Source organism: Dama dama, chromosome 12, assembly GCF_033118175.1.
Source record: "Dama dama isolate Ldn47 chromosome 12, ASM3311817v1, whole genome shotgun sequence".
NCBI lineage: Eukaryota > Metazoa > Chordata > Mammalia > Artiodactyla > Cervidae > Dama > Dama dama.
In genome coordinates, this window is record NC_083692.1 from 100,106,906 (window position 1) to 100,122,339 (window position 15,434).

General features: G+C 40.8%; 1 protein-coding gene across 1 annotated transcript in view; it reads right to left on the reverse strand.

Annotated features, from left to right (window-relative positions):
- Positions 1–388: 388 nt before the first annotated feature.
- The window catches only part of LOC133067139 (uncharacterized), a 102,584-nt gene continuing 87,538 nt past the window's right edge, over positions 389–15,434 (reverse strand). The window contains exons 2-3 of the mRNA XM_061158332.1: positions 11,545–11,792; positions 389–458 (exon numbers count right to left, since the gene is read on the reverse strand). Coding sequence (XP_061014315.1) covers positions 412–458; positions 11,545–11,792 — 295 coding nt within the window. The 3' untranslated portion in view covers positions 389–411. The remainder of the gene's footprint in view (positions 459–11,544; positions 11,793–15,434) is intronic.

Sequence of the window (15,434 nt, forward strand, 5' to 3'; positions counted from 1 at the left end):
CTTCCTTCCTCCCTTTCCCCTTCCTTCCTTTCTTCCTCCTGCTCTGTCTCCCCTTCCCCTTGGCCTTCAAAATACTAGTGTTGAGGGTTTGCCACTTGTACTAAAAAACTCTAACACAGTACAGAAGAAACAAAACTGAAAAAGTAGGCTTGAGGAGAATGTATCAATAAGAAGGTTCGTACTACTGAAGCTAAGAGTCCATGTGAAGAGGTAATGGGGAACAAGATGGATTTAGGATGAACCCCCTGGATGGTAACGAGTCTCGACATCATAAAAGTTCAGAGTCTCTTAGGTCGACAAAAGAGAATCAGTGCACTTTTACCATAACCACATATTTAAAGTATTTGGAAGTCACAGTAGCATCAACTGGAATCAGGCAAAAAGAACTGTCTGGAGGAAACTGCCAGTAATTCAGAGGATGGAAAGAGGACCCAGATCTGGAACACGGCAGTCTGAACCTGAGAAGTATGAAGAGACAAATCAGTTGGAATTGGGAACTACTAAAGACCAGGAAGGACAATGACTAATGACAATGGATACCACTGGACTAAGTAAATCAGGAACTGAATCTACCCAAACAGTCTACAAACAGTCACTCTACAGTCAGTTGTTGACAGTATGCCTAGTATGCAATGGAAGAACAGAACGTAGTATCTATCACTTAAAGAGCTTAGAGGCCTTGAGGAATAGAATAAACTAAATAAACATATAGTTTGCCCTATCACATAGGTCTTAAGAGTATGTAAAAAGCCACCAGTACCACCAACAAAAAAAATAAACTTCCTGCAACCTTCAACTGGGCTAAAAACAGCTGTGACTTTAGTCTGCTTTTATGCTAGCTGGGCAGTATTTTTAACAATGAATCACTCTCAGAAGTGTTAGGTCACTCTGGTAATTACTAATTTCTCATTTAGAATGCATAGAGGTTAGCTAAAGTCAACTTTTCTTAATTTACCAACAGAACACTACATACTAGTGTCAGGTCAACTGAATTGGAAAACGTACTCTTTTCTCACTTAACTTAACCTGTTAAGAAAAATATTTATATACACAGACAAAACCCCAACAATATTTAAGAGTAACATTCATTCTGAAAAAATTAGGCTGTTTCAAGACTAAGACAGGTTTTGTGCATAAAAGAAAGAAACTCAACCAGAATTCAGGGGGTTACTTGTCTCTTTAAACGTGCCAAGGAATCAAGGTATATCCTTACATTTCCTACCTCAGATCTGTGGGGTTTGGAGTCCTTCCTGTCTGAACTATATATTCTTTGATCTAACTTTTTACTTTGACTCCCCATTAAGGAAAATTCTTGCTATCAGTTCCTCTGAGAAACTTTAGTACTTTATATGTTCCTCTGGAACCACAGGGGCACTATCAAAGCAGTAATGAAGCTGACACATCAGGTGGGAATATATTTAAAGGAAAGGCCAATAAAATGTCTTTGAAGATACAGGTTATTGGAAACTGTGCCCAGGGTTCTAATCTTAGCATAAATTAAATTTACTTGCATTAATTAGCAGGTTTTAATGTCTGCTGTCTTTTAATGTTTTAAATCCATTGATATTTAATTCAAATAAGTTCCTGGGCTCTCTGAGACCTGACCAAAGGAAGAAAAACAAGTGCCCCTAAAGATCTGAAGAGCACAGACTTGCAACAACCTCATTAGGCAAGCTTGCAGGCTTATACCAGCTCTCCTCAGGCAATTCAGCAGTTTTGTTTTTTTTTTAGTGGTCATCACCCTGAAGTAGTACCTCTTTCACATAGTTCACACATTTGACAGGAGTATGTGGAAATCATGTTTAAAGTTCACAGCTTAGTTGAAGTAAAAAGCTGTTTGTTTATTTAAAAGGGCATGTTTGAATTAAGGCTCTGTTGGAATTGCTAACACACAAAAATACCTAATGCTGGGAATTTTTAAAAACTCCAGAGTCTTCCCTCATCACACAGAAAATTTTAAGTCGGAATTTCTATATGTGCTTTAAATTTGTTAAATTTTAAGATGAAAAAATTTTAATCACAAAATTTTTTAAATTAAAATTACAAATAATTATAATGAATCTAGATTATTCATTTTCCAGTGGGAAATTAGGCAGCATATACACAGTCTTGTAACTATTTGGCATAAGGAATGCTGTCACTTTGCTGCCAGAGAGATGGGTTTCTCTAACAGGCCTTTCCCACAGATCTTTCCTCAAGACCCTGGGGACCATGTGTCTGCAATTGCTGGGAATGGCCTCTAGATGGCAGTGTTCTGTTCACTTAGCATCTTGGCTGTGAAGACCAAGTTTTTAAGTGAAAGTTGCAGGAGACTCAAAGGATTATCTCTTTCAGTAAGTAATGTCTTAGTGTTCCCAACTCCTTAGTACCTCTCTTGTTGTTCAGTTGCTCAGTTGTGTCCCACTCTTTGCCACCCCATGAACCGCAGCCCGCCAGGCTTTCCTGACCTTCACCATCTCCCAGAGCTTGCTCAAACTCATGCCCACCGAGTCGGGGATGCCATCCAACCTTCTCGTCCTCTGCCGTCCCTTCTCCTGCCTTCAGTCTTTCCCAGCATCTGGGTTTTTTCCAGTGTGTTGGCTCTTCGCATCAGGTGGCCAAAGTATTGGAGCTTCAGTATCAGGCGTTCTGAATATTCAGGACTGATTTCCCTTAGGATTGACTGGTTTGATCTCCTTGCTGTCCAAGGGACTCTCAACAGTCTTCTCTAACACCACAGTTCAAAAGCATCAATTCTTTGGCACTCAGCCATCTTTATGGTCCAGTACCTCTGTGGCTTAGAGCAAATCACTTAACTTCTCTGAACGTTAGTGTCCTCCTCTATATAAGGAGGATTGTATTCTAAACTTGGAATGTAGCCTCATGGATTAGAGATGACAATGATAATTAAAGTAATGCTATTATTTATTGAGAAGCTAACATGAATAGCCACTATGTAGAACTTTACAAGTGATGTTTCACTAAGTTCTTCCAAACAGTGCAGGTATTACTACTGTACCTTTAGAGATAAGAAAAATGATGCTCTGAATAATCAGGAATGTGGCCTAAGTCCCACAACAACTCAGTGGTGAACTGGATTTATCATTCTAGCATACAATAAACATTCCTAGAAAACTGCCTTGTGCATAGTAAATTCTGGTAATTTTAAACAATTTTTATTATTCTTGTTGCAATAACTATTAAATTTTACACAACTGGTTTCAGGTAATTTTTAACCATTTTTATTATTCTTGCTGCAATAACTATTAAATTTTACATAACTGGTGGTTTCAAGACATAAAGGTTTAAAATATTATTTTAAGATGACTTAAAATAGATACAAAAATCTATTATCCTAGTTGACCAGATATCATTTTCCCCCAAAGAATATTTGAGAAAGGCTAAAAGGAAGATTTGTAAATAAAAGTTTAACATCAATTAAGTGTGAAGAATGCTGTGTATTTTATTCTTCTCCTGGAGATTCACAAGAAACATTAACACATTAAAGACTCTGAGATGTCTCACAGTGAAGAACACTACTCATCTAATTTAGCCCAAACTTTTCAAATGTATTTGCTGAAGACATTCTTTCTTCACATAAAATTTATGAGCATCTCTTGTAATTAGTGTTCTGAGGAAAACGTTGGAAAAAAATGAATCTATCAAAATTCCTCTTCCAAGTCAAGCATATAATGTTTTGACAGGTTTTCTTTTTTTGCTAACTTGATTCCCTGCTGTGGATGTGCTGTGAAATGTCAGGGCTGCCAATAAAATCTTTCTGACACTCAACTGTTAAATCTAAGTTCTTCTCAGGCTCTTCTCACAACAGCACTGACATTTTTTCTACTTCTCTTCACAGTGTACTCACAGGTAAAATCTCAACACTGCTGAAACTCTTGCTCACAGTCTTTCTTGGACCCCCTTAAGGACCTTGTCTTCTGCACCATTCAAGGATCTCTAAAGTTTCACTGACTAATTTAAACTTCATTGCTACTTAATTCATTATTTGCTTATCACTCCACAATTAAATTGTAAGTTGCACAGTGTCTGGAACTATGCATTGCACTTCTGTGAAGCCCTGAAACAGCATGAACACAGTGCATTGCTCATTCATTCACTCAACAAATATGCAATGAGCATGTCCCATGAGCCAGGTACTGACTAAGTGTTAGTTGCTTAGTCATGTCTGACTCTTTGCAACCTTATGGACTATAGCCTGCCACGCTCCTCTGTCCACGGAATTCTCCAGGTAAGAATACTGAGGTGGGTTGCCATTCCCTTCTCCAGGGCATCTTCCTTACCCAGAGATCAAACCTGGGTCTCCCACATTGCAGGCATATTGTTAACCATTTAAGCTGGGGTTTAGCAGGACTCCAGCAAGGCCGTAACTATTCTAGTGGAGCTTTTATTGCATTGGAGGAGACAGATAAACAGTGTCCAAATAAGCACATAAAATGATGTCAGAGAAGAATCAGTGCTATGATGCATAAGGGCACGTGGAGGAGTATATAAGAAGTCACATTAGCTTGGAAAGACCTCTCTAAAGAGGGGATATTTAAGTTGAAATCTGAATAACAGGAAAGAGCCAGCTATCCAAAGAGAAGGTCAAAACGAAGAATGTTCTAGATGAGAAGAAAAAGCGAGGGTGAAGGTGGGAGGTTGGCTACATCTGCTAAGTTGGTGGAACAGCAGGAAGGCCAGTGTGGGCAGAGCCTGAATAAGAAGTCAGAGTAATCACTGTAAGATTGAGTTAAGAGTGGTGGGTACAGGCTAGAATGTGGTAAGGAATTTGGACTTTAAGTCATATGGAAGCCATGGAGCATTGAAGACACAGGAATGACCTAAGCAAATTTTTATAATGTTAAAAAACCATTCTGAGAGAAGAACTATAAAAAATGGTCTTCATAACCTGGATAGCCACACTGGTGTGATCACTCACCCAGAGCCAGACATCCTGAAGTGTGAAGTCAAGTGGGCCTTAGGAAGCATTACTATGAACAAAGCTAGTGGAGGTGATGGAATTCCAGCTGAGCTATTTCAAATCCTAAAAGATGATGCTGTGAAAGTGCTGCACTCAATATGCCAGCAAATCTGGAAAACTCAGCAGTGGCCACAGGACTGGAAAGGGTCAGTTTTCATTCCAATTCCAAAGAAGGACAATGCCAAAGAATGTTCAAACTACCACACAACGTACTCATTTCACAGGCTATCAAAGTGATGCTCAAAATCCTTCAAGCTAGGCTTCAACAGTATGTGAACCGAGAACTTCCAGACAGTACAAGCTGGATTTAGAAAAGGCGAGGAACCAGAGATCAAAATGCCAACAACCACTGGATCACAGAAAAAGCAAGGGAATTCCAGAAAAACATCCACTTCTGCTTCACGGACTACATCAAAGCCTTTGACTGTGTAGACCACAACACACTGTGGAAAATCTTAAAGAGATGGTAATACCAGACCACCTTATTTGCCTTCTGAGAAACTTGTATGCAGATTAAGAAACAACAGTTATAATCAGAAATGGAACAATGGACTGGTTCCAAATAGGAAAAGGAGTACGTAAGGGCTGTATATTGTCACCCTGCTTATTTAACTTCTATGCAGAGTACATCACGTGAAATGCCAGGCTGGATGAAGCACAAGCTGGAATCAAGATTGCCGGAACAAATATTAACAACCTCAGATACACAGATTATACAACTCTAATGGCAGAAGGCGAAAAGGAACTAAAGAGCTTCTTGATGAGGGTGAAAGAGGAGGGTTCAAAAGTTGGCTTGAAACTCAACATTCAAAAAACAAAGATCAAGGCATCCAATCCTATCACTTCATGGCAAATAGATGGGGAAAAAGTGGAAACAGAGACAGATTTCATTTTCAAGGGCTCCAAAATCACTGTGGACTGTGACTGCAGCCATGAAATTAAAAGATGCTTGCTCCTTGGAAGAAAAGCTATGGCAACCCTAGACAGAATATTAAAAAGCAGAGACATCACTTTGCTGACAAAGGTTCATATAGTCAAAGTTATGGTTTTTCCCAGTAGTCATGTATAGATGTGAGAGTTGGGACCAGAAAGGTGGCTGAGTGCCAAAGGATTGATGCTTTCGAATTGTGGTGTTGGAAAAGACTGTTCAGAGTCCCTTGGACAGCAAGGAGAGCCAACCAGTCAATCCTAAAGGAAATCAACCCTGGATATTCACTGGAAGGACTGAGGCTGAAGCTGAAGCACCAATACTCTGGCCACCTGATGTGAAGAGCTGATTCATTGGGAAAGATTCTGACACTGGGAAAGATTGAAGGCAAGAGGAGAAGGGGACAACAGAGGATGAGATAGTTGGATGGCATCACCGACTCAATGGACATGAGTTTGAGCAAACTCCAGGAGACAGTGAAGGACAGGGAAGCCTGGCATGTTGCAGTCCATGGGTCACAAAGAGTCGGACATGACTGAGCGACTGAACAACAACAACAAGGGAGGTATAAGAGAGGCCAGTTACAGGCTCCTTTATTTATTTTTTTAAAAATATTTTTTAGTTTATTTCCTGCATCGAGCCTTAGTTGTAGCACACAGGCTGCTCTCTTGCTGCAGCACGCAGGTTCAGCTGCCCTCCAGCATGTGGAACCTTAGCTCTGTGACCAGGGACCAAACCTGTATCCCCTGTATTGGAAGGTGGACTCGTAACCATTAGACCACAAGTGAAGTCCCAACAGGCTCTTTCAGCAACCAAGGCAAGACATGATGGTGACTTAGAAAAGGGTGGTAGCAGGAGAGACAAGGACGTGGACAGACTAGGGAAGTACTTGAGACAAGGAGTCTTGCTGGCTTGAGCAAAGTAATGGATGGTGATATTTCCTGCCTGGGACTATGTGGGAGACAAATGACTCAAGGGTAAGGAAAGGAAGGGAATCACAAATCCTTTTGACCATGTTAAGGTTGAGTGGTCTATAAGATATCCAGGAATATGTCAATTTTACCTGATTCTGAAGCTCAAGAAAAAGGGCATACATTTGAGAGTCACTGGCATAAAAACAGTATTTAAAATTATGAGACCATAATGAGGTCACCTAGGGAGAAATGTAACCCCAATGCACCTCAAAATTTGGAAGTGGTCCAGGAGAAGAGGCGTTAAAAAAAGAACCAAAGGAAGACAGAGAGAGAGAGAGAGAAAAGGAAGCCAAAATGGCAGGCAGAAACCCAGAAGAATGTTGTGTAAGAAGTCCAAGAAAATAAAGTGCAACTGAATGAAGAATTAGCTGAGCCAATCCCAAAGATGAGGACAGAGGAGAACCACTGGGTCAGTCACCATGGAGGCAGTAAGAGCAGGGTCAGTGGAGTGCAGATGACTAGAGCTGGGAAGAGGGGGGCTGAAGGAAGAAGGAGAGGTGAGGACTGACAAGCATTCAAACAGACAAACACTTCAAAAACTTAAGCTGTGAAGAGGAGCACAGAAGTGGGGCAGCAGTTTAGAAGGGACATGCAGTCAAGAAAGGGCTTCTCCCCGACCCTGAGACGGGAGATACTAGAGTTTATCTATATAGAATCAGAAGGAAGGATTGATAATGTAGAAAAGAGAGAGACTAACTCAACACATATATCTTTATATAATTATTATAGATTTTTAAATATATTTGATTCACGTTAGACTGAATAGGAAGTTGTTTTCCAACATGAGCATAATCCCGGAAATCTCCAGGAAATAAAATTGAGTGGCAACAATAACAATATTAACGTAACTTGCATTGAGGGCCTGTAGCTTATGTTGCTGGGCCAGGCATCACTTCACACGTTATCCATATACATTGGCTTCTTTATTCCTCCAAATAACAATGACTGTTCTCATGTTACACTTTACGAGGAAGCTGAGATATGCAGAGATGAAGTGACTTGTTTAGAGCTGTGTAAGCAGTAGGGACAGAGCCAGTGGTGGTGCTGCCAGAGGTTCAGTGGTTAATCCGTGTCCGACTCTTGCGGCCCCATGGACTCCAGATTCCTCGGTCCATGGGATTCTCCAGGCAAGAACACTGGAGTGGGTTGCCATTTCCTTCTCCAGATAGAACCAGGATTCCCACTCAAATAATCTACCTATGAAGCCCTACCAGGATGAACTGGTAAATGCTGTGCTGGTGTTTCCTCAGTTCATGATGCATTTTATGGTTCGCCTCCTTTCAGTTACCTCTTCTTTCTCTCAAGGTATGTGGTTATAAAAAAGGGTTAAAAGGAATTGTTTTTCAATTCTTTCTTTGGTTGAGGCAATCTTATGTGATAGTCAAACCAATTAGATGTGGGCGGCAATTCCATCTAAACTATTCCTTTCAAGGTATTTCATAAACACTTGCCACACATTAAAATACAATTTTCAACAGTGAGTAAATATTTTTCCATACAAGTATTTCTTCTATAAACACATTTGATACCCATTTATATACTACTTTAATGGCCAAATGGTATTCAACTGTTGAGACATGCCACCATTTACTTTGCCTTTCAAATATACATATGTGTGTGCTTATGTTCTTACACAAGTTCAAGTTCTTGGCAGAAAAATAGAAAACACAGCGAGCAAAAAGAATTCCACCCATCCTTTCATTTAATAAATATTACTGAGTGTCCATTTTACATCATGCAGCCATTATAAATCATGCTTTCTAATGCTGTTTAAAAGCATGAGGAAAATGAAGAGGGAAAACTGCAGGATACAAAACTGTATGGAAAGCATGTGAAAAAATAAGCAAAAAACAAATAAATCACACATCCACACACCACATGAGAGAGAGGGAGAAATGTAAGCAGTAGTTATTATTTCTGGGTGGTGAGATATTAAGGATAATTTTTATTTTCTTCTGCTTGCCTTTCCCCCTTATTTTCTATAATGAACATACATTACTTTAACACTCAGAAAAAAATGTTAGTTCAAAAATTAAATATTTCTACATATTGCACTGAGAGCACATGCATTACCAGATATCTAACTTGCAGCTAAAATGGAATCCATTAAGATAGCAAGGCGTAGAGGATAGGAGGACATTTTTATTATTTCAATTACTTAATAATAATGCTCCCAATCATTCCACTGCCTGGAACACCATTCAGAGTGTGCATATTTCTGTGTGTGTGCAAGTGCACACACATGCATGCGCGTGTATTTTCTGTGGCAGTACAGAATCATCCAAGATAATTAGTATATATGACTTGATGAACTTGAGTTTGAGCAAACTCCGGGAGTTGGTGATGGACAGGGAGGCCTGGCATGCTGCAATTCATGGGGTCGCAAAGAGTCGGACACGACTGAGCGACTGAACTGACTGACTGATTTAACAAATGATAGACAATTAACATGGAGCTTCACTTCTTGCCACTAGGTCTATTGGGCAGAGAAAGAAACAGAGAAGAAGATGCAGGAGACATTTCCAAGGGAAAAAAGTCCCCTAAACTATAGGTAAAAATTTATTCCCATATCCCTTGGTTCAGGCTATCCCTTTAAGATGCACTTTTTTCTTTCCTTTTAAAAAATATTTACTTCTTTCACTGTGCTGAGTCCTAGGTGCTGCATGCAGGATCTTTTATGGCCACCTGTGAACTCTTAGTTGCAGCATATGGGATCTAATTCCCTGACCAGGGATTGAACATGGGCCTCCTGCACTGGGAATGTGGAGTCTTAGCCACTGGACCAACAGGGAAGTCCCTAAAATGCATTTTTTTTTTCTTTTAAACTTCTTATTCTGAAAATTTGCAAATATACTAAAATATGTACATCTGAATTCACAAAAATAGGTACAATAAACCCCATGTTTCCATCACTCATCTTCAGTAATTATCAACATTTTTCAGAATTTTCTTTCTACTTGCTTATCTTATGTCAACTAAAAAAAGATGTACAACTTGAGAGTTGTGAGGTAAGTTTTATTTGGGGCACAATGAGGACTGCAGCCCGGGAGGCAGCATCTCAGATAGGTCTGAGAGACTGCTCCAAAGCAGCAGTGGGGGAAAGTCAATATATAAGGTTTTGGTGAAGGGGGAGTTCAATACCATGAAGCACTCATTTTACAAAAGGTTTCTTGTTAGTCATGAGGATCTGATGTCACCATGAAGGGATTTAGTGCTTCTAAATATGAGGAGATATGAGGAGATGCAAGGATTGAGTCATAAAATCTGTTCCTAAAAACATCCAACTATCTAAAGACCTGTCCCACCAGATTCCCTGGAGCACAGAGTGCCTCACTTCACCCTGAACTCCCTCAGGGATTGTTGAAGGTCAACAGCTAGAGCAGCATGGAGTTCAATCTCCGTAGAGGCAGATGGCAAATGCCTTTGTTGTTCAGTCACTGGCAATGCTCTTGGTAAGTGCCAATTTGTAGTTGACACTTACATTAGTAGAAAACAATAATACTTATGAACAGGAAAACTAAGCTTGTAGAAATATTTTTAAACACAAATCAAAAAAGAAATAGTTAAAAACCTCACTGTGCAGACTTGACAAGCTTTCCAATGCCTGCTGATGCAATTTCCCATCCAGTTTGCCCTTCCTCCCCAATAGTTATGTGAATGTATTATCACACGTGGGAAATGGAAGAACCAAAATGAAGCAAGCAGTAAATCAGGACCTGGGAAGCCACAGGACGTAACTGGGCTTCCCCAGTGGCTCGGTGGTTAAGAACCCACCAGCGAATGCAGGAGACTCAGGTTCTATCCCTGGACCAGGAAGATCCCTTGGGGGAGGAAATGGCAACCCACTCCAGTATGCCTGCCTGGGAAATCCCATGGACAGAATAGCCTGGCAGGCAAGAGTCAACACGACTTGGCAACTAAACAACAACAACAACAACGAGAGGACAGAACTGTAACAGGAGGGCAAGGCGCAGGGCACAACTTTTGAAAGAAGGACGCAGCCCAAGGACATCAAATGGGACCAAGACGGCAGACAAGACTAGACCTTGATCCTCAATCAGCGAGTGAAATGAAACACCCAGAGGTGCCGTGGCAGTTCTAAGGCACTGTCAAAAGACCAAGCAGTGGGCGGTGGCCCAATTCCTGGAAATCTCCACCCCTTCTCCAAAACAGACAGAATAACCCTCCCACTCATTAGCATAAGAAATTACCCAGCCTACAGAAACTAACCATGCCACACTTCGAGGCCTCTGCACTCACCGTCTGCGATGGCCCACACTCTGTCTGTGGAGTGGGCTTCTCTCTGAATCTGAATAAATCCATTTCTTACTTATCACTTTGTCTCTCACTGAATTCTTTCTGAGATGAGACATCAAGAGCCTGAGCTTCATTAGGTCCTGAAACCAGGCACTGTGGGTTTTGTCTGGGTTCAAATCCCAGCCACGTGGGTTCGAGTCCCAAACAGGATTCTGGCTGGATTCGAGTTCCAGCACATGGGTTCAAGTCCCAAGCTGAGATAAATGGTTTCAGAACTGGAGGATTAGCAAGTTCTCACCCGGGGCAAATGTGGCCAAGGAGATGGCCTGGGGACAAGCCATCAACAGGCTGGGCAGCCCTGTCTCCTGAAGGCCACAACACAGGGCTGAAGGTGTACTATCAAACTGTCACTGGGCTGTACCTACCCAGACTGTTGTCACTGCTCGTGGGCCAGGAGGCAATTCTGTCCCTCAGTTTCTTCTTTTTCCAGGAGTTGTCTGACTTCTCAGAAAGGCCTATTTCCTCTTTTCTGATTTCTCTGATGAGCTGCATACGGCACCGTGTAAAATCCTGAAAGCAAATCTTCCCATTTTCATCAGCACCCAGTTGGTTCATGATCTCTGCCACAGACTCTTCCATATTCAATTGGCGACAGACCATCAACAAGTCATTTCTACAGAAAGGGGTTGAACAGAACAGCTTGTTAGGAGAGACACTTGAGCTAGAAAAAATAGTTAATGACACACACACAAAAACAGAGTATTTCTTGAACATATCCACACATAGGAAACCTATGTCCACCTTTCTCATTGCTTCTGGCAAAGTATGCAAAAAGATCTGTTTCACTTGGGTTATTCTAGACTAGAACTCTATTATTATTTGGAAGAGAGAGGTAACTTTAAATCTCTGTTCTCTTCTTTCTTCCCAGTGTCCATATCCTTTCCTCCTTATCTTCCTTTTGAAATTGAGGAAGCACCTTAGGTAGCACTAATCTCACCATAATATAAAGTTTCAGAACACAGGAAAGATACTGTTGCCACTCTTGTCAGAGTTGAAAATCTAGACAACTTGTAAAAGGAACACCAAAGAGTTTAATGAGCTTGATTTTCAGTTTTCTGGACCAATCAGCTAATTTTAGTACTTTAAAATGTTATTTAATCTCGACTTTCATGATTCAGTTCAGTTCAGCCACTTAGTCATGTCTGACTCTTTGTGACTCCATGGACTGCAGCACACCAGGCCTCCCTGTCCATCACCAACTCCTGGAGTTTACTCAAACTCATGTCCATTGAGTCGGTGATGCCATCCAACCATCTCATCCTCTGTCGTCCCCTTCTCTTCCTACCTTCAATCTTTCCCAGCATCAGGGTCTTTTCCAGTGAGTCAGTTCTTCACAGCAGGTGGCCAAAGTATTGGAGTTTCAGCTTCAACATCAGTCCTTCCAATGAACATTCAGGACTGATTTCCTTTAGGATGGACTGGTTGGATCTCCTTGCAGTCCAAGGGACTCTAATGACTCAGTGCTCCACATCTTTGTTTTTTTCTGATTTTCCTTGGGTATTTTCTACCTTCCCTTCAGCAATTAGCAAACAGCAGGGAGCAAACTCCCAAACGTCTTCCAAGTCTAGGACGTAATATAAATGGGTAAAGTGGGTGGTGAAGGAGAGGGAAGCCTGGTGTTCTGCAGTCCATGGGGTTGCAAAGAGTCAGATACGACTGAGCAACTGAATAACAAAAATGGGGGGATCTAAGACAAGAGGAGCTAGTGGAATCTGTGTCTGGACTAGGGAAGTACATCCAGCAGATAGGTTTTCAAGTTGAAGAGAAAGAAAAGAAAGGAAAAGAATAAAAAAGGAACAAGAATAGCACTATGTTGGCCAATAACATTTATCTGGAGGAAATCATTTGACTCTGGACATAAAAGTCTTGCTCTTTTCTTTCCTTCTAAACTTTTTGGGAAAATAACTTTGTTCAGAGTGCTCAAACCCTACCTAAGATTCAATAAAAGTCAAAGAATTATGAATTTAAGAGCTGGAAGAGATATTAGCAACTAAGCTATGGTCACAAGCAAAGCTAATTAGTGCTCCTGTTTCAATATACCACCAAATTCAGTCATCTGGAGAACTGGAGACCATGACCAATTTGATATTTATCAACGTAGGAGATCAAAGAGATGCAGCTTCCATTCTTGGGTCAGAAAGATCCCCTGAAGAAGGAAATGGCAACCCACTTCAGTATTCTTGAAGAATCCTGAAGAATCCCACGGAGAGAGGAGCCTGGCAGGCTACAGTCTGGGGCATCGCCCAGAGTCGGACACGACTGATGAGCACAAAACGTAACCATGAAAAGACGAACTCTCCTCTTCACAAGTTCCTTCTGGTCAATGCTAGTATGATTCCCCAAGTTCCTAGGTGTACAGAACTGTAGACATTTTTAATATCTTCTCGATTCCTCCATTTTAACCCTAATTCTCCTTGTACTCGGAGAAGGCAATGGCAACCCACTCCAGTACTCTTGCCTGGAAAATCCCATGGATGGGGGAGCCTGGTAGGCTGCAGTCCATGGGGTCGCTAAGAGTCAGACATGACTGAGTGACTTCACTTTCACTTTTCACTTGCATGTATTGGAGAAGGAAATGGCAATCCACTCCAGTGTTCTTGCCTGGAGAATCCGAGGGATGGGGGAGCCTGGTGGGCTGCTGTCTATGGGATTGCACAGAATTGGACACGACTGATGCGACTTAGCAGCAGCAGCAGCTCCTCGTACTGGTTCTGTGTGTCTAACTTATCATCAAATTTGTTCTGTCCCTGAAATGCTTTTATCTGTACTCTCTACTATGCTTTTCGACACATATAACACTCTCCGAGACCTTCTCAGTTTATACCAGGACTATTAATCAGCTTCTTTAGCTGATCACATTGATCCTATATGCCATCCCATTTTCATGTTTTATAAGGAAATTTGACACACAACTACAAGTTTTATTTTGTTTGTATGTCTGAGTATAGACACACACACACACACACACACACACACACTCACATACACATTTGGAAGGAAGGACAGCAGATTAAATTATTAGTCCTAAATTTTCATTTTCTGGTATAACTATTACACATCCATACCCTTGCCTTGGTCTTGGGGTTAGGGACACTCATTGTTGGTGTGTTCCTCCCCAACCTTTTAATTTCAGACTTGACATCCAACCGAGCCTCTGAGATGCATGTGTTTATCCAGTTAATCCCCAGTTGGGCTTGTCCCCTTTTGCTTCTGCCATCATTAAGATAAGAACAAACCATAGCAGGCATTAACCCTCTAGCCTGGGCCCCAAAATCAGCAAGCCACCTCAGCTGATCTGCAGACCCATAGCATCAGAATCACTTTCAGCTGACCCAAAGATATGTGATCAAGAATAAATTTTATTGTTTATGCCAGTGAGATTTTGTGACTGTTCCCCAGCAATAGCTAACTGAATACACTGGAATAAGTTTTTAATATATTCATATGTTTACTATTTTTTGCCCTGCCCTGAATACAACATGTCTGATACTTGGCTGGATTCATCCAAGACAGGAATAATTGTGATTGGTAAAGCAGGAATGCAAACAAAAAGAAAGGGTCAATGTTCAGGTTCTACATTCTAAAATAAGAATTTCTTTATTATGCTTTTAGAGGAAAATCTTAAAGATGAGGCTTGGTAGGAGATAAAGAAGTTTTATAAATTTCATAGGTTAACATAAAAAGATGTTAACACTGTTTTCTGAACAGTAGGAATACGGTGTTTTCATTTTCTCTTATCTGTATTTGTAACTTTCCAGAACTTACTATGTAGCTTTTTCTGGTAGTTCAGATGGTAAAGAATCTGCCTGCAATGCAGGAGACCCAGGTTCAATTCATGGGTTGGGAAGATCCTCTGGAGTAGGAAATGGAAACCCACTCCAGTATTCTTGCCTGGAGAATTCCATGGACAGAGGAGCCTGGTGGGCTAAGTCCATGGGGTCACAAAGAGTCGGGCATGACTGAGCAACTGAGCACACACAGAACATACTACACTACGTTCATAAATTGCTATGTCATTTTTTAGGTTTTAAAAATGAGGATAATAATAGCATTTAGCTCTTAGGATTGTTTTGAGGATAAACGAGATAATGTATGTAAACCAGTTAACTCCTGGCACAATAAATACTCAATAAATACTAGCCACCAGTATGATTATTTTATAATTATTGATCATAAATCTTTATCAATGCCCCAGTTTCACAATTAAGTCTCTAGTAATTAAGCACAAACTGTTCAGGGGAAAAACAATACTTAC